At 50.1% G+C, this 19487-nt stretch overlaps 1 protein-coding gene and 1 pseudogene across 1 annotated transcript; one reads left to right on the top strand and one right to left on the bottom strand.

The window, feature by feature from the left end:
- Positions 1-5060: 5060 nt before the first annotated feature.
- On the bottom strand, positions 5061-5285 carry LOC142447060 (small integral membrane protein 15-like). The gene has a single exon (XM_075548772.1). It carries the CDS (start codon positions 5283-5285, stop codon positions 5061-5063), a length of 225 nt encoding a protein of 74 aa, XP_075404887.1.
- Positions 5286-12090: 6805 nt separating this feature from the next.
- Positions 12091-17304, top strand: LOC142446001 (heterogeneous nuclear ribonucleoprotein F-like; annotated as a pseudogene).
- Positions 17305-19487: the final 2183 nt, after the last annotated feature.

The raw sequence follows: 19487 nt of genomic DNA, 5'->3' as shown, positions 1-19487 counted from the left end.
ATATGCGTGGATACCTCCAGAGACCTTCCTGCTCTCTTCATTCCAAGCTCAGTCCTTCCTTCTGCCTCCCTGGTGCTTTCAATTCCCTTCTCCCCACCACGTCAGCTGATCCAGTCCGACTGCCCAGCTTCCTGCTTCAATTCAACACTCCCCTAGCTGAGAAATTGCTCGGTGATATTGGGAACAATGAGGCCTGACTCTGTTAGTTCAGAGCAAAATGGCCTTTTTTATTTTATTTTTTTTAAGGGTATTGCATTTCCAGTGATGTCTGGACAAGTTAAGAGCAGAAGGAGAGATGGGAGTGGAAGCCTCTCGGGCAGTGAAGGGGGCTGCTACTGGCGATGCATGGGCTCTTTGTCCTGCAGAGTCTGGCCCTAGCTGAACCTCCATAGAGGATATGCTCTGGGTGCTTTCCTGGGGGGTTGGGGGCGATGAATGGATGAGGCCATCAGGGCTCTGCCAATGAGCCAGGGGCAGGGAAGAGCCTATTCCTTGCGGAGAGGCAGGAGAGAAATAGAACTCAGCTCTGTCACATTCTTTCTGTCTTAGGAGCAGCGTGAGACCGTGAGATGGCTACAGGGGGGACAGCTCTTCATCTTACAAGTGACCACACAGAGACCAGAGACAGCTAGCGATCCATCTAGGGTCACCCAGTAGGCGCACGAGGAGCTCTGTTGCTAGGATTGAGGGCTTTTCCATTTGCTTCACTGCAGAATTTGCTAGAGTTCTCTCCTCTTGCAACTCTAGGTCCAGCCATGGCTAGCCAGGGGGCTTTCTGGACCCCAGGCGCCCTGAGGAGTTGGTGCTAGTGGTGCAGGAGCAGGTGCAGGTGCGATTGAGCCCTCAGCTGGTAACTGTGTGGTTGGCAGTTCAAACCCATCCAGCGTCTCCGTGGGAGAACCCCCTGCTTTGGTAACGATGACAAACGAGGATTCCTTACTGAACAGCCCTATTCTGTGACACGTGTGGTGGAGCTGCGTCCAGTGGACACAATGGCAGGCAACAAAAACCATTCTGGGAACTGGCTGACCCAGCCCCCTTCCAGTGGGCGAGCTGTGGCCTCAAGAGAGTTTGCTCCAGGCCCTTTTTGGGGATGAGAGGAAAGTGGAGGGGGGAGGGTAGCCTTGGAAACAGCCAGCTCTAGGGCCCTTTACCAAGTCTGAGGCCTTCCACGCACTCAGCATCTTTATAGGCAAGCTTAGAAGCCAGCTAGCTGCTGGGCTTTCTCCCTCCTGGTGCTGCGGGCTCAGCCTGGGGCTACCTCCTGGCGTGCAGGCTCCCCCTCTAAGTCCCACTTTCATTTCTAAACTGACAGGAAAATAAGCAATTGATTTTTGGATATTACATAAGCTGGGCATGGGAAACTTTAATAAGGAAAAGAGCAGAGGAAGGGGCCTACAGATCTTAAAATCAAAACTACAGAAATCCAACTAGTTCCAACCCACACGGACGCAGTTGCACATCTGCTGTGATCAGGGAGGTGGGCCGGTGGCTCCAGGATGCTGGGAGAAGACAGGCTTGGGGAGGGCTCATTGATGCCTTGCTTGGAGAGGGGGCCCAGGGATCTGTGCTTCCTCCCACCCCCATTCCCAAAGTCTTTCTTCTGTCCCTGAGGTCATTCTGTACCCCCTGTACATCCACACTGTCAAACCAGCCCTGAAGGCAGCCTGGGCCTTCAGACAGAGAAGCCAGGAAGAGAGTGGGGGAAGCTGACCTCTCATTGTGCAGATTAGGAAAGTGGAGGGGAGGATGTTTTGTGGGTGAGGGTGCTGCAGCTCACATGTCTGGGTGCTCAGGGCAGTGCTCATTCCATTAATGGGGTGAGGTGATACTTGCATAGGATTTTGCAGGGTGGCTGTGTGACCCAGGCATGGTGGTTATTTGATTGTATACAATCTAAAGGAGGAAACCGAGCCTTGGAGAAGTGGCCCCTTCTTGCCCACACTTTGGCTCTTGGCCAGTGTCTTCGACTGCTCCATATTGTCTGATGCTCCCCCACACCTACATTTAGTCCATTGCATGTTGGGTGGATAGATCTGGCTATTGGATGTGTGTATGTGCAGGTACGTGTGTGTAGACCATGCATGCATCAACATGTGCATGAGTTTCATGTGGGTGTGTCTCTGTGGGGTCAGTGACAAGACACAAGGATTATGGGTGTAAATTGTAGGCAGGGTTGGCGGGGCTTGGCAGGAGGAAGGTGAGGCACGGCCTCATGGACTCTGCCGGACACGTGACTGTACTTTGGGCTCCCCAACTTGGAGGGACTTCCTATCGAACCACCGGCGCTGAGCAGCCAGAAGGGCACTGAAGTCACTTTCACATCTCCTCATCCTGCACCACCTGTCCTGCACCCCTTCCTCCTGTACCTGCTCCTCCTACAATCCCTCCTCTCCTCCTTTTGCACCCCTTCTACATGATTCCTTCTTTTTGACCAGCTCCTCTGAAGCTCCGCTTTGGAACCCACAGCCTGCTGGCCACCTGGCCCATGAATGCCACATCTTTCCTGTGGATCTTTGAGCGAAACTCCAGCATGCTTGGAGGGGTAGGTGGGTACCTTACCTCCTGGCCTCTTGCTGATCTGTTTTGAGGTCCTGGGTTGAGCTGGGAACCTGGCACTGAGAGGCCCTGCTCTTCTTTACTGACGCCAGCCAGGGGGCCATTCCTCCTGCATTTGGTGGTGGGAGCTTTTTGCAATAGCTAAATCCTGATGTAGACGCATGGACCATCTTTAAGAAAGGTTTTGGTAATGTGAGAATGCAAGGAAGACTCGGTGACTTCCTTGTGCGGAACACTGGGGATGCTTGATGAGCCCCGTTCACCAGCACACAGGATGATACAAGAGTGTGCAGAGATGCACCGCAGCTTAACAATCCAAGGACAGTAGTTCTAAACAGTAGGTGAGTGCCGAGTTGAGAGAGGCCTCCTGTCGGTATGGCCCGGAATGGAGGCACAGGGCATTTGTACTGGACCTTAAAAGCATTAACCTTGTTATTAGTTACCATCCCGTTGGCTCCGACTCATAGTGACCCTATGCACAGCAGAACGAAACACTGCCCAGTCCTGTTCCGCCTTCGCAATTGTTCCTGTGCTTGAACCCATTGATGTGGCTACTGTGTTACTCCATCTCATCAAGGGCCCTCCTCTTTTGCGCTGCCCCTCCACTTTACCAACCATGGTGTCTGTCTCCCCCTCGGCGGCTCTCTCCTGAAAATATGTAAAAAGTATGTAAGAGGAAATCTAGCCATTCTTGCTTCTATGGAGGACTCTGACCACATTTCTTCCAAGACAGATTTATGTGGCCTTTTAGCAGACTATGGTACTTTCAGTATTCTCCGCCAGCACCCCAATTCAAACACACCGATTCTTCTGTGGCCTTCCTTGTTCAGCGTCCAACTTTCACACACATTGGATGCAATGGAGAATACCATGGCTTGGGTCAGGTGCACCTCAGTCCTCAAAGTAACATCCTTGCTCTTCAATGCTCTAAAGAGGTTTTGTGCAGCAGATTGACCTAGTGCAATACGTCTTTTGATCTCTTGGCTGATCCTTCCACAAGCATTGATTGTGGCTCCAAGCAAGACAGAATCCTTGACGACTTCAGCCTTTTCTCCATTTATCATGAGGTTACCTCTTGGTCCACTTGTGAGGAGTTTGTCTTCCTTACACTGAGTTGTAATCCACACTGAAGGCTATAATCCTTGCTCTTCGTTAGCAAGTGCTTCGATTCCTCTTCACTTTTAGCGAGCAAGGCTGTGTGATCAGAGATCACAGGTTCTTAATAGGCCTTCTTCCAGTCCCGGTGCCATACTCTTCTTCCTATAATCCGGCTTCTCTGATGGTTCACTCCGTTACAACCCTGACACACACCTTTCCTGCTGTTAAACCTTGCTGCATTCCCCTGTTCCCTTTGTACAGCTGCCTCTTGGTCCATGTACAAGTTCCAAATGAGCACAATGAAATGTCTTGGAATTCCCATTCTTGTCACGGTGACCCACAGTTTCTTATGGTCCACACTGTTGAATGCCTCTGCATAATCAATGAAACACAAGTAGACATCTTTCTGGTATTCTCGACTTTCAGCCAAGATCCATCTTACATCAATGATATCCCGTGTTCCATGCCTTCTGAATCTGGCAATTCCCTGTCGATGTGCTGCTGCAACTGGTGTTGGATGATCTTAAGCAAAATTTTACTTGTGTGAGATATTAATCGTATCATTCTATGGTTTGATCAGTCTGTGGGGTGCCCTTTCTTTGGCGTGGGCACAAACATGGATCTCTTTCAGTCAGTTGGCCAAATAGCTGTTTTCCAAATTTTGTGGCGTAGATGAGAGAATACTTCCAGTGTTTCTTCACCTTTCTGAAACATTTCAATGGGTGTTCTGTCAGTTCCTGGAGGTTTGTTTTTGGCTAATGCATTCAGAACAGTGTGAACTTCTTCCTTCAGCACTCTTGGTTCTTGCTCATATGCTACCTCCTAAAATAGTAGACTACTGACTAATTCTTTTGGGGTACAGTGACTTTGTGTATTCTTTCCATCGATCTTGATGATCCTTATATTATTCAATATTTTGCCTATAGAATCTTTCAACATTGCAATTTGAGGCTTGGATTTTTTTTTGGTAGAAGGTGTGATTGAGTATATTTTATCTTTCTTAAACCAAAACATACTTTTTGCCCCTGAGAAGATAATTTTCATTCTTACAATCATAATTTCCTTTGTCCAAAGCAGGGCTCCTGCATTCAAGCCATTATTTGAGTAGTTCCTCATCAAAAGATGTTTTTTGAGATGTTCAGTATGTATGCTGGAAAACTGCCAGCTATCAAGAATTTTGTTAACAATAAATGCAAATTTCTAGTAACTGCCAACCGACACCAACAACCATCTAGCCTCAAGATGAGATGTGAATTCAGTATTGAGGAAGGGGTTCTTCAACCTGGTCAGATACTGTCTGCTAAATAACACTGTCATAATATCTAAAGAGGAAACCTTAGTGGGACCTTCCAACATGGCGGTGTTTCCCTAGTGATTGCTCTCTGACTGCAGAGCCCTTTGCTTCAATCCTTTCTCAGTCGTTTGGCTTTTGCAATATTTTCTTGACGCTTTTGCTTCTTCGACTGCTCCTTTTCCCTGGCTTCGATCATCTTGGCCAATTTCCGGGACAGCACAGCACTTGAGAGGAACAGTGGAGGGAGGGCCAGAATCACTGTCGCCAGGAAACCATAGCGGTCCTTTGCGGCCCACTCCACCACGTACTCAGCCCAGGCCTTGACGTCAAGCATCCCTGTAGTGGTCTTAGGCTTAAGGAGTGATCTCAAACTTTGTCCTGGAATTATCAATGAGCAAATCACAATTTCAGGTGACCCTTCATTTTCCCCTTCCTCTTCTGTTCTACCTACCACACACTTCTGGGAGAAGGCTTACATTCGCAGACCGGAAGCAGGAAGCCGAGGCTTGGATTTTTTTCTTGAGTTCTTTCAGTTGCAGATATGCTGAGCGTGTTCTTTCCTTTGAGTTTTCTAATTCTGGTCCTTGTGCATGTTGTTATCATATTTGGCTTTGTCTTCTCAAGCTGCCTTTTGAAATGTTCTGTTCAGCCCCTGAAATTCATCCTTTCTTCCATTTTCTTTAGCTTTTCTATGATTAATAGCAACATTCAGAGACTCTTCTGACATCACTTTGATGTTTTCTTTCTTTCTTGTCTTTTTCATAACCTTTTACTTTCTTCATGAACGATGGTCTTTCTGTCTTCCCACAGCTCATCATCAGGTCTCCTGTCATTCGTGTTCAATGTGTCAAATCTGCTCTTGAGATGTTCTCGAAGTCCAGGTGGGATAGGCTCAAGGCTGTCCAGGTGGGAGAGGCTCAAGGCTGTCCAGGTGGGAGAGGCTCAAGGCTGTCCAGGTGGGAGAGGCTCAAGGCTGTCCAGGTGGGAGAGGCTCAAGGCTGTCCAGATGGGAGAGGCTCAAGGCTGTACAGGTGGGAGAGGCTCAAGGCTGTCCAGGTGGGAGAGGCTCAAGGCTGTCCAGATGGGAGAGGCTCAAGGCTGTACAGGTGGGAGAGGCTCAAGGCTGTACAGGTGGGAGAGGCTCAAGGCTGTACAGGTGGGAGAGGCTCAAGGCTGTATTTTGATGCCCGTGGACTTGTTTTCATTTTGTTCATCTTCATCTTGAACTTACATGAAAGCATTTGATCTTCTGTTCCTCAGTCAGCTGCTGATAGTAAGCTTCTCCATCATATCTTCTCACAGATGTAGTTAATTTGATTTCTATGTATTCCATTATTCCATCTGGGGAAGTCCTTTTGTGTTGTTGTTCATTTATTATGAACAAGTTGCTGGTCTTGAAAAATTCTATCATGCAATCTCCAGCTTCATTTCTATTACCACGTCCATATTTTCCACTGCTGTTCCTTCCTGTTTGCTGCCAACTTTTGTATTCTAATCACCAATAACTATCAATGCATCTTGATTATATGTTTGATCAATTTCCAACTGATGTCGTTGGTAGAATTCTTCAATTGCTTCATCACTAGCTTTTGTGGTTGGTGCATATAGTTGAATAATAGTTGTATTGATTAGATTTCCTTGAAGGCAGATGGATATAATTGGAAAACCAATAGCATTGTACTTCATGATGCTTTTAAAAAGATCCTTTCTTACACTGACTGCCATGCCATTCCTCTAACTGTGTTGGTCCCGGCAGGGTAAATCATGATTTTTTTTTATTCATATTGGCCAGTTCCAGTCCATTTCAGCTCACTAGTACCAATGATATGGATCTTCATGTGTTCCAGTTCATTTTTGACTACTTCTAATTTTCCTAAATTCATACTTTGCACATTCCAAGTTCCAGTCATTGGCAGAGTTTTGCAGCTGTTTCTCTTTACCTTGAGTCAGGCCCCATCCGCAAATGCAGATCCCGCAGGCTCCCCTCCCACAGGCTTGACCAGGCTCACGTCACCAAGGCTGACTGTCATTCAAGCAATCAGGTCCTGTCAGTCACGTTCCGAGTGCCCTCAGACCTGAGGGGCCCATCTGCTGCCAGGATCCCTGACAATGGTCGGCTTCCTTTGTTTACGATTTCAGATTTTGACAATGCTTCAAAGCTATGCCTAAAGTTTTCATCCGCTTCTTCCTCTGAAGTGGGGAGCTGAGTCCTACTTCATTGGCTGTTCTTGGTCTGGAAGCTCTGCTGAAACCTATTCACTTTGGGTGACTCTGCTGGTATTTGACAAACCAGTAACATAGCTTCCAGCACCACAGCAGCACACAAGCCACCACAGTGTGACACACCTGGCAGACGAGTGGTGGGAAGGATGAGAAGGAATGGAAATGTGGGTGGATGGGGAAGAGGGAAGGCAGAGGAGCCTTAATCCAGGGCTGGAGGATCTTGAATGCCAAGCAAAGGAGTTTGGGGATTATTGAATAGCCAGTGGGGAACCACCGAAAATTTTGAGTTGGGGAGGGCAGAAAATTCATTCCACCTTTCATGTTAAGGTTTAGAATTTTTCTAGAAGTCTTTCTCTGGCATCTCTACATCCAACCACTCAGGGAAGGAGCACAGGCTGTGAGTCAGGTGTTGAGAAAACAGGCTGGGGGGGCAGGAGTCAAGGAAGAAGTTACACTTTTGAGATCTCGTCTTGTCTGAGCCTTCCTGGGTTCTATGGGGAAAATGGCACTTCGGGATCCATGACCCTCTGGTGTCCTCCTTCTCATCCTACCCTGTCTTGGCGGCCTTGCTGGAGGATGTCTTGTGTGAGGGTCCCTTTGATTGGATCTGAAACAGGACTTCATGGAGAGGAAGAGTCAGACTCTGTGGCTGTCCCGCCTTATGCAGCTGTGCTCGGCGCGGGCACAGGAGCGGAACCATCCTTACTGGGTACCCATCTCCCCAGGTCCCATTCTCCAACTGCTCTCCTCCCTGCTGGTGGGGACTCTACCTCCTTAGACCTGGTCTGGGAATCCAGCTCCCGACTTGGGTTGCCTACAGATGTCCATTGAGACTCTACTTTTGAGCCTGTGATGGCTCAAAGCTACGGGGAGATGGATTCAGGAGGGACAAAGGAGTAGGAAGTATTTTGAACCAAGTACCTTGGTCCTATATTTTTCCCTTTTCTCCCCAGTCCTGTGTTTATCCAGGTGATGGGGGAAGGCTACGTGGCTGGGGGAATATATCTTGGGAGAGGAATTTAAGTGACTTAAGAGGGGTGTGCAGCCAGAGAGGAGAGGCTAAGAGCAATGCTCAGATCATTACACCATGATGCGAGGGGCCTTTGACTTTTAAACTTGCCTCTGCTCCCATGCAGCCCACCTGAGCCAGGCTCAAGGGATGGCCACTGGGATTGGTTCTGGTGGTGGCATTCAGTATGGTGGTTCTATTTCAGGAGGGATCTTTTTCCTTCTGCCCAGGGGTTGGCCAAAGCTTTGGTGCCGCCGTTATTGGCTCAGAGCACCTTCTCAGGTGACTTGAATGCTATTTACATCAGAGTCATAACTGGCCACTTACTGCTTGGCACTTGGACTCAGACACGCCCTGAGATCAAATCCCAGCCCTGCCTCTTAAACACAGGCATGAGCACTGGGGGCGGGGTTGGGGTTAGGGTCTGGTTAGGATTGCTCAGGGGTAGGGGTAAAAATACAAATCCAGGAGGGCGAAGCCTTTCAACCTCTCAGGGAATTTCCAGCGAGGGAGCCCTGTGAGGGGTGGGCTCTGAGTTTCAAGCATACGGGCTCCCCAGACTTGGACTGCCATCCGGATCCTGGCCACCGGCCCAGCGTTTCTGCATTCCCCACGCAACCTGCGAGATGAAAGAGTGCACAGACTGCCAGCCCTCTGGCCCCTGCGCCTCTGAACTGAGGAAATAGTTGAATAATGAATGAGGCCAGAGCACTTCAGAAAGGTGGCCCTGGGGACTGAGGGGGCAGTCAGTGGTGGGAGAGCCCTGGACGGGCTGGGGTGGAGGGTGGGCCTGGCTTTTGGAGATGCGCCAGGAGTCCTGATGAAGTCTGTGGCCGTGCCTCCAGCTGCCTGACTCCCTCCAAGGAAAGTCGCCTTGAGAGCTGGTGGATGGACTTGCTGCAAACCCTTGGCCTCCCATATCGGACTGCTGCCCTCCTGGTCCCGCACCTCAGAGCTCCCACTGAGGAAAGCGCCTTGCGGACTTGGCTGAGATGGTTTCTAGAACTGGGTGGAGGTTAGAGTTTAGGAGCCTGCAGGTCAGGTGCAGAGTGGAGGCATTCTGAGAAGGACACGGTCAGCCGCGGGTGGGGATGTCGCTGGGGGGGTCTTATATCAAGGGCAATGTTAGGGCTTGAACGGTGTCCTCCCCACCCCAGAAAACTGGAGTGAAGTACTAGGTCCTGCACCCCTGGATGGTAGCTTGCTTTGAAACAGGGGTCTTCTTTTGATGTTAATGAGCTCCTGCCAGAGTATAGGGGGCAATAAAGCAATCCCCTTCGGAGTGGTGGTGCAGCTAAGAGCACGTTTGTTGGGTATTTGGTTACTTCTGCTGACGAGGCACTCACTCTCTTCTCTTGCCATTGCCAGTTTTCACGGGTCAGTCCATTTAAGCATATGACCTGGGAGCCCGCATTTTCCCTGTCAGCTCAGCCTGTCCCAGCACTTTCTGCATGAGCTCGTAGGGCGACAGTAGCCCCTAAAATAGCCACCTGTAGAATAAAGGCATCCCGCTGGCTGTGCACCAGGTCCTCTCCACCACTGAGTCCACACGGCAACTCAGGGATGTCAGTCTGAGGTCCTGAGTAGCTGAGTAAGCTGGCCCAAATCACATAGCTAATCAGTACGTGAGCTGAGATCCAGATTTATGTGGTTTGCCCTCCTCACTGTTCCTCCTGGCTGGTGAGACCCAGGCCCTGGGCTCCTTCCCTTGGCTCCAATGCCTTGCACAGACCTGAGACATCTCTGGGAAAGGCTAGGTGAGAACAATCTCTCACACCTGGAGGTCCCCTTCAAACCAAAGACACGCATCACCCCGTCTCACAACACGTTTCATTGTCGCTCATGTTTCATTAGTGTACATGTCTTAAACGCAGAGCCGAGAGTCAACTAATTTGCTCATAATTAACTGGAACTTGAAGCACCAGTTCCTCTCTGTGTCAAAATGGAGCTTGTGAAGGCGCTGGACTCTCAGGGGCTAGAGCCCAGGCCTCTCAAGCCCTCCTTGGCATCAGACAACTACTCGAGCTTGCCTGGTCCTGGACGCCCTCCCCAGGAATCTATTCCTCCTTACTGGCTAAGTCTGGTTGAGTGAGGACATGGGGTTATCCTGTTGTGCTCACCAAGTTTCTCCCCCTACCACGGCATAGCCTGGTCTTGCTATTGGGGCGCAGGCTTAGTTATTTTGTGCTGCTGTAACAGAAATAAATAACACAGGTATATAGCTTTAGTAGACAGAATTTTTTTCTCTCTCACCTTAGGAGGCAAGAAGTTTGAATTCAGGGTGCCGGTTCTAGGGAACAACTTTCTCTGTTGGTTCTGGTGGTGCCCTTTCAACATCTGTGGGCCACATGTTCCTTGGAGATCTCTGTGTGCCTTGGCATCAATCTTTCTCTGGGTCTAGGAGGTTCTGAGCACCAGGACCTTGGATCCAAAAGATGGACTCTGTCCCCAGCTCTTCTTTCTTGGTACTATGAAGTCCCTCTTTACTGCCCACTTCTCTCTCCTTTTGTGCCATCTAAGAATACAAGGTAACGCAGGCCACTTCTCAGGGACACACTCCTCACCACGTGTGGGAGGGGTCATCTGAGTAAAGGTATGCCAGGCCACTGGAATCCCCTTATACCGGATGGGCTGATCCCGTCATAGGGGAACGATCCCACCATCACACACCTGCCGAATGGTATCAGTACACAACTCTCACATCTCTTACAGCACGGCCCAGCCAAGCATGACACATAATTTGAGGGGACACAATTCAATCCATGATAGATACTGTCATAGTCACCCTGTGCTGCCATGATGAGAAATGTTAGCAAGGGGCCATCAGCATCAGGAGTTTAGGCCTCCCACTCTGGAAGCCAGAGTCCACTGGCAGGGTTCAGCTCTAGAAGAGAATCCGGGCTCTCAGCCTCTAGTGCCAGGCATCTCCCAGAATTCCTTGGCTGCTTGCAGATGGGTCTTCACATGGAGGCTGTCTTCCCCCATGCATGTCTATGCAGCCTTCTCTTTTCATAAGGCACTACTTGAAAGATGGGGCGTTGTTGACGTAGGGTTGTTACTCATGGGCTGCAAGGTTGGTAAAACTGCCAGCCACCCTTCAGGAGAAGATGAGACCTTCCACTCCCGTAGAGTGACACAGTCTCCTATCCGAGTACTAACCAGGCCTGAAGAGGTCAAGAACAATGATAATGGTTTGAAATGGTTGATGCTAACAGGTGTGCATGTCCACTTGATATAATGGATGTCTGGATTGTTATAATATATGCAAGAGACCCAATAAAATGATTACTTTTAAAAAAAGAGTTACAGTCTTGGAAACTCACAGGTGCAGTTCTACACTGCGGTACCTACAGTTACCGTGAGTCGGCATCAACTCGATGGCAGTGAGAGAGTGCTCAGAAGGCGTTGGACGAGTGTGCAGAAACTCGCTGGGGCTGGCGGCCGGTGGCGGGGCGCGCCGTGGAAGGGGAGGGGGGATGCAAAACAACGATGCTGGAACAACCTAGGGAGGCAGCGAAAGCAGATTAATTCATAACTTCCAGAACATCTTGAGACTGAGCATCTACCATTACCTTTAAAAGCCACGAAAAGCCACACTAAGCTGGTTTGACACCTGACCTGTTGACTCTCCATGATGCTGGGTCCTGAGGCAGGTGAAGGTTTTGTGGTCAAGCTCCGTGGCTTGCTGTGGTCTTGCTCAATTGAAGATGTGCAGAATTTCCTCTCTGAATGCAAAATTCATGATGGCGTATCAGGTGTTCATTTCATCTACACCAGAGAAGGCAGGCAGAGTGGTGAGGCTTTTGTTGAACTTGAATCAGAAGATGATGTAAAAATGGCCTTGGAGAAAGGCAGAGAAAGCATGGGGCACCGCCATATTGAGGTATTCAAGTCCCACCGAACCGAAATGGACTGGGTGTTGAAGCCCAGTGGTCCAAACAGTGCCGATACAGCCAACGATGGCTTCGTGCGCCTCTGAGGACTTCCATTTGGATGCACAAAGGAAGAAATTGTTCAGTTCTTCTCAGGGTTGGAAATTATGCCCAATGGTATCACTTTGCCAGTCATTACAGGAGAAGCCTTTGTGCAGTTTGCTTCACAGGAATTCGCGGAGAAGGCGCTAGGGAAGCATAAGGAAAGAATTGGGCACAGGTGTAGTGAAGTGTTCAAGAGCAGTCAGGAAGAAGTGATATTCTGATCCCCCTCTAAAGTTCAGGTCTGTGCAGCGGCCAGCGCCCTATGACCGGCCTGGCACCGCTCGGAGATATATTGGCATTGTGAAACAAGCAGGCCTTGACAGGATGAGGTCTGGGCCTGTAGCACAGGCTGTGGGGGTTATGAGGAGTATAGTGGCCTTAGCGATAGCTATGGCTTCACCACAGATCTATTTGGAAGAGATCTCAGTTATTGTCTGTCAGGACTGTATGACCACAGATACGGAGACAGTGAGTTTGCTGTCCAGAGCACAACCGGACACTGTGTCCATATGAGGGGCTACCATACAAAGCAATGGAGAATGACATGTATAATTTCTTCTCTCCACTTCATCCTGTGAGAATACATATTGAGATTGGCCCTGATGGAAGAGTGACCGGTGAAGCAGGTGTCGAGTTTGGCACTCATGAAGAAGCCGTGGCCGCAACGTCGAAAGACAGAGCCCATATGCAGCACAGATACATAGAGCTGTTCTTGAATTCAACCACAGGGGCCAGCAACAGGGCATATAATAGCCAAATGATACAGGTCATGGGGGTGTCAACCCAGTCTCCTTACACTGGCTGTGAGAGTCAGTCTGTGAGTGGCTGTTATGGGGCTGGCTGTAGTGGTCAACAAAATTGGTGAATATGACTAGTTTTATAGAAATATCTTGAGTTATCTCAATCAAATGATCATAGGCAGCCAACAAGCAGTGGACAGTAGTTATTATATAGAAGCTGGGGGACCCATTTTGCACCATGAGTTTTGTGAAATCTGGATTTAAAAAAATGACCTCTTCGGTGTTTTCTCATGCAAACTTTCTTCTAGAAGCATGTGATAAAGATAATGAGTAAATGATAAACATTTTGGCTTTTCTCAACATTTTGTAATATACTAAAGAGTGACGCCAGAGTTAAAGTAGTTAAATATGTGGATCTTTTACACCACATCACAGTAAACACACTGGTGAGACATGCTTTTTTTGAAAACTCAAAAGGTGCTACATCCCTAATCCAAAGAGAAACATTTCTCATGTTTGTTCATTCTAGTTTGTTCTCATTTAAAATCTTTTAGATTAAGTTTTGAGTTTTTTAAAAGTTAATTTTGAAAATTGAGGCACAATACTAATACTGTAGGCATTGGTGAGGCCTTGACTTAAACCTTGCTTTGTACTGTGATTTCCTTTTGGGTGTCTTTTGCTAAGTGAAACTTGTTAACCAATTTTTTCCCTTAAAGACTTTTTCACAATAATAAAAGGAAGAAGAGGGCATGGGACTTAGGATCCACTCTAGTCTGTCATGATCTCATTCGTAGAACCAAAGAAATACTCTGTATTAGTCTGGGTACTTTAGAGAAACAAATCCACAGAAACTCATGTATCAGAGAGAGTTTTATATAAAGGTTAAGTGCACATCAAGAAATCATCCCAACCCAGTACTGCCCAAGCCCACAAGTCCAACATTAACCCATTAACCCCATATGCCCAACACCAGTCCACAAAGTCCTCCATCTCACAAAACAGATGCAATGATGCCGACTGAAGGAGGAAAGCTGAGTCAGTGAATGTGTAAACGTTTCAGCGCTGGCAGGAGTCTCCACACAGCTGCTCCAGTGCCCAGGGATGCATCAGGGTAGGTCCATGTGGCTTCTCAGGGATACCTTGCAGGAAGTGAGCCTTGCCAGCTGAAGCAGGAAACTGGCTAAGGCAGCTGCACCCTGGTCTGACCATCAGAAAGCAAGAGACCCAAGAACTAGAAAGGCGAGGCTCACTCCACCCTTCAATTAACCCCACATGTGTTTATCGACCAGGTTGGCACAATAAACTACCTCGTACCCTATTTCCAAATAGGGTCATGTTTACAGCACTAAGGTATCCACATAATCTCTCTCTCTCTCTCTCTCTCTCTCTCTCTCTCTCTCTCTGTGTGTGTGTGTGTGTGTGTGTGTGTAGGGGGGCACAGTTCAATGAGTAGCAGACACTTCTTGGGCTCCATCTCTTTGCCATCACTGAACATGCCACCTGAGCAAGAAGGAGACCCTTCCCAGCATCTCTCGGCTCAGAGCGTTGGGCTTTTGACTATCCTCTCATCCCTCCTTCCGGTAGCACCAGCATCCTTTCTGTATGTCTCTACAATCAACCCACCCCCCTGTTCTACTCCCCTGCCTGCCCTGGCTGCGTGCAAGAAATATTGGCCAAGACCAAAGCCCAGCCAAAGATCCTTTGCCAGGGATACAAGCTGGGCATCATGCCTCCCGTTGCCCTGGGCACCTGCATAATTGACTTGAAGAGCTGGAGTCAGGCAGTCCCAACTCTGCCTCTGCGAGAGATGCTTTGGCCCAAAGGTCTTCAGATTGGGTGCCCTGCCAGCCTGGATCACCACAGAGCTGAGACTGCCTCCTGAACCATCCTCTAGGTGTTAGGCTCATGCAGGGCAGGAGGGGGGAGGCAAATGGGAGACACGGGGACAGGGACCCTTCTGACATCCAGACTTCATGCACCAAAGTGCCCGTGAAGGTTGGAGGCCATCCTGCCCTGAGTCGGGAGCTGTGCCAGGAGAACCACCCTTCCCTGCTCCACAGCTCCTCCTGGCGGAGGCCCAGGCCCAGGGCTCCTTGCCTGGGGTCTGATTCCTGGCATAGATCAGAGGCACCTCTGGGCAAGACCATGTTAGCACACTCCACCATGTCCGGAGGTTCCCTTCGACCCAAATGCACATGTCACCCCATCCCACAACAAATGTCAGTCGTTCATGTTTTATTAGTATAAGTGCCTTAAAAGCAGATCAGAGATTCAACTAATTTGCTCGTTAGTAAAAGGAAATTGGCCACTGGAGATCTGTTCTAGTAAAATTAGCCGGGTGACAAGCGCTTTGTTGCATGTTCAGTAGATTACCACATGCCCTGCATCGGGAAGGCCAGAGCAGTCGCCAGCAACTCTTCAGGGTGTTCTCAAAGTTTCTCTCGTCCTCTTCTTGGTTCTTTCCGGTCTGTCTAGCCGTTCCCCCCACCCCCCTTTTGAGGCTAATTGGGAAGGCCTGACCCAAATCTATGTTCTAGGTCACACAATCCCACAAGTCCCATGTTTCTGCCCCAGGAGCTCACCATCTCTCGCCCCTCTTCTTCTCTCTTCCCTCCCACTTCCCAGCCTCCCCCTACAGTCCACCGCCCATGCTCTCCTTGCTGCTGGTCCTTTAAGGGGGGCAGCACTCCCTGCCATGTTTTCCCATGTTCTCCCAAACCTTGACGATCTAGGTGAACCCCGTGCACTGTTCGCCTCTCCGCCCGACGGAACCTTCTGGCTCAGCCTCCATGCATCCCGTGACTCACCGATGCAGCCATGCGGCTGTTCCTTTGTCCTGCATTGTAAGTGGCTCCCCTCGGCCTACTGCTCACGCTCCACACTGGCCTCCATCCTGTGTGGGCAGGGCCCTCTGGGACTGACTGATGTGCACAGAAATCCCCCCTGAAGTGTCCACTGCACACGAGTTTCCCGGAGGGCTTCCACGTGTGTCCGAGGCCAAGAAAGGGATGTGTGGACCGTGGGGGCTGCGGGGACGGCATGATTTAGGAGCTAGCACCCCCCGACAGTGCCAAAGTCTGCAGGCAACTTGCCATCCTGCCTGATGGGGTCGTTGGCACCACTGTGGGAATTTCCTCTGGGCTGGGCACTGGGGTGAGTTTCTGCCCGCACTATTAACAAAGTACAAGTAGGAGCTTTTGAGAACAGATTTGGAGGCCGGAGGTCCTAATTCAGGGCTGCGCCTGGGCTAGGCTCTCCGTCTGTCTTGTCTCTGACAACCTCAGGTAGCCCCGGGGTGTCTTGGCATATTCTTTGGCTTGTAGACAGAGCTGCACACACGTAGTGTCTTCTCCCCCATCCCCGCCCCCCACGTGTGCCTTGGTTTCCATGTCTGTGCTCTTCTTTCCTAAGACAACACTACAAAGGGAGTAGGGTGAGGTTAGGTGTTGGGCTGAGATCCGAAAAGTCAGCAGTTCGATACCACCAGCTGCTGAGAGGGAGAAAACTGGGGCTTTCTACTCCCATGAAGAGTTGACATCTGTGACACTCCCAGGGCAGTTCAAGCCTGTCCTCGGGGGCTCTATGAGTCGGCATCTACTCGATGGCAGGGAGTTTGGGTTTGTTTTTTTGTTTTGTTCTCAGAGAACCTCATTAGTTTAACTGAAAGTCACACCCATAAGTGGAGAGGCTGGATGTTGTGCCTTTGTGAGGGGACACCGTTGAATCTGTTACAGGTTGCTCAGGGCCTTGTAGGCCTTGTTTCGTTTTTCCACCAGATGCTAATAGGAGGGGCCCTACAGCTAATGGCTGTTTAGTCTCTTGTCTCTGGCCTCCACTGGACTCTGGACTGTGGGTGCACAATAGGGCAGAGGGCCCTGGAATGGGAGACAGAACTCAGCTGAGACCCAGGAGCCGAGGCCTTTAAATAGATTAAAAATTTTTTTTTTGAGTTACATGGAGGTTTTACCTCTCTAATTATCAATTTTACAATCAAGACTTTAAACTACTAATACTGATGACTTTTTTGAGGGTACCATCACCCCACTTTTCACTGTGGGGATTAGGCAGGGGCCATGTGCTGGTGCCAGCCCCCTCAGGAAACTACCTTTCTGCTCAGTGTGAAGATGCAGGAGCTGACCCCTGAGAAGCATCCCACGGTCATCTTGCTTGGAAGAGTAAGAGTCTCGTCCTAGGTTTGTGTCTCCTGACTCACCATTCGGCAGCCCCGGGCTCAGGCAGGTGTCTGCAGTCCGGTGTGGAGTGTGCCCTAGAAGCAGCTTCCTGGAGGGGTCTGGGGACGTTGTGATCTCCGTACTCTATCCTTCGCAGTGCCTGGGACAGATCCTGTGGCATGTAGTGAGTGCTCAGGACTGTCTGCTGTGCTCCAGCTCCGGGGCCTGGTAGGAGGGTTGGCCCCTTTCTCCTGCTCTCATATGCTGCCAGCAGTCCCGGGCCCAGCTCCTCCCTGCCCCTCCCAGCTCCCTCCTCTCCTGCTTCAAATCATTGGCTCAGACAGCAGCCAAGTGTTTATCCCACAGGATGTGACTCCGAATATTAGAATGTCAGAAGCGACTGCCTTCGCAATAAGTTGCTGTCAGAGAGGAAATAAAAGGGGAGTTGCAGTTATTTAATTTGGAGCATGTAGGCGACAGGCTGAGCCGGAGGACTTGCTGTGGTCTCCCCTGCAGCGGGTGCACGAAGCTCTGCAGGACCCTGTCTAGAGTTCTCAGCCTTCCTTGGAGTGGGCACCCATGGCCCCTTCCTCCAGCCCCCACCACTGCTCTTTGCTCGTGGGGTTTCCTAACCTACCCGCCTCATTTGTCTTCGAGCCGTTCTGAACTGCATCAGCCCGGAAGGGCCTTCCTGCCCCCCCTTTCCTTTCACCCGCTCTTGCCTGCCCCAGCCCTCTCATCTCCTGGCACCTTGGCAGTCATGATTGTGTTATTGTTAGCGGCCATTGAATCTGTCGTCCTGACTCCTCATCCTCATGCACAACTGGTCACGTGCTGGTTACCTCTGGGACACTTTTGGAAAAGGAGATGTGAAGCCGGTACCCTTGAGTGATACAAAGAGAGGGGGCTCTTGGGGAGGGGCCGAGGACCCAGCCAGGGGAAGTGATGACTGGTAAATACTTGCGATCAGACTCTCCCTACAACAAAGGGGCAACGAAGTCTCTTTTTCTGGCCGCCACTGTAATTTGGCCTGTGGGTACAGCACGGGCAGAGGGCAGTGGGGTGGCAGAGGGTACCCAGCTGAGACCCAGGAGCCAGTGGCCTTCCCCGAGGGAGCCTTCATTGTACTTTTTAGCATGGGGCTCCAGCACAGGCCCCCTCGGGAGAGGAATCTGGGGTGAGTGTTTAGAACACTTTGTGCTGAAGAGAGAGAGGTGTGTGTGCTCAGGTGTTGGAGTCAATCACACTAGGTGACATCAGGACCACCGGCTATGTAACTGCAGACAAACTGCCTAACTGATCAGGACTCAACATCTTCCCCTAGTCCCCCTCGCCGGGAGAGTGATGTGTGAGTTGAGAGTCAAGATTCAGAGAGTTGGTGCCAGGTCCAACCTGACACCTGCAGGACAGAGGCAGGAGGAGGATGGCCTGAACAGAAGGGCCAGTGGGGGGTTAGCTGATGCTCTTAGGAATCCTGCGGCCACTGGGGATCTGCTTCTGTCTTTCGCCTGCAGCCTGCCTGGTGGGTCAACTCCCAGGTGAGGGCACAGCAGGGGACAGGGGACAGCTGTTGGAGAGGAGGGGCAGAACTCCGTTTAGCAGGAGGCCTGCCTCTATAGGTAATAGGAGAGAGGCCTGGAGGTTCCCAGGCACCTCTGTGTACCCCCTCGGTCTTCCAGTCTGAGCCTTTAGTGCTGTACTGCTGGGTTACAAACTCTTCCTCAACCTAGGACCCGAGAAGACCCCACTGAAGACCCGGCAGGGGTGCGGTGTGGACCGAGAAGCAGCAGCATGTGGTGAGAAAGAAAGACATAAACGACCTAAAGCTCTGGGAGTGGGACAATTTCCCTACCTCTTTAAACCTTTTCTGCATCTTGAGAAGTGGCTGTAAGCTTGTTGTGGGGCTAGTGGAATCATTGATGAAGATGCGGAGAGGGCAGTACCCCTCACTCAGTGGGCACAGTTTCTCTTTACCGAGGAGGCAAACACCCCTGAGAGTCGCTGGTGTTCCACAGGGGTTCCACCTTCCTCACCCCAACAAATCCACATCCAAAACGAAGTGAGGAGGAGGACTTCAGAGGTGGAAGCTGTTTATTTTCAAGTATTTCTTTCTGCGCCTTCCTCTCTCTCCTGCCTCCGTCCTTCCTTTTGAGCCTCTTATTGCAGGCATGTTGGGCAGTGAATGGTGTCCTATGGGTCTCTGAAGTGCTCCTCATTCTTCTTCAGCACTTTTGCCTCTCTGTTCCTTGCACGGAATAATGTCTGCTTCTTTCTTCTGACACCTCATGTCTGCTCTCCAATCCATCTAGGGATTTTTTTTCTCTTTCCATTACTCTACTTCACAATGCTAGAATTCCCATTTGGTTCTTTCTGAATCATTTCTGTTTCTTTCTTGAGATTCTCCTTGTGATGGGC

Source organism: Tenrec ecaudatus, chromosome 4 (assembly GCF_050624435.1).
Source record: "Tenrec ecaudatus isolate mTenEca1 chromosome 4, mTenEca1.hap1, whole genome shotgun sequence".
Lineage (NCBI taxonomy): Eukaryota > Metazoa > Chordata > Mammalia > Afrosoricida > Tenrecidae > Tenrec > Tenrec ecaudatus.
This window is presented reverse-complemented; position numbering and strand designations above follow the sequence as displayed.

Excerpts from the sequence above, each read along its gene's own strand:
- LOC142447060 (XM_075548772.1), bottom strand. The coding sequence starts at position 5,285 with ATGCTTGACGTCAAGGCCTGGGCTGAGTACGTGGTGGAGTGGGCCGCA.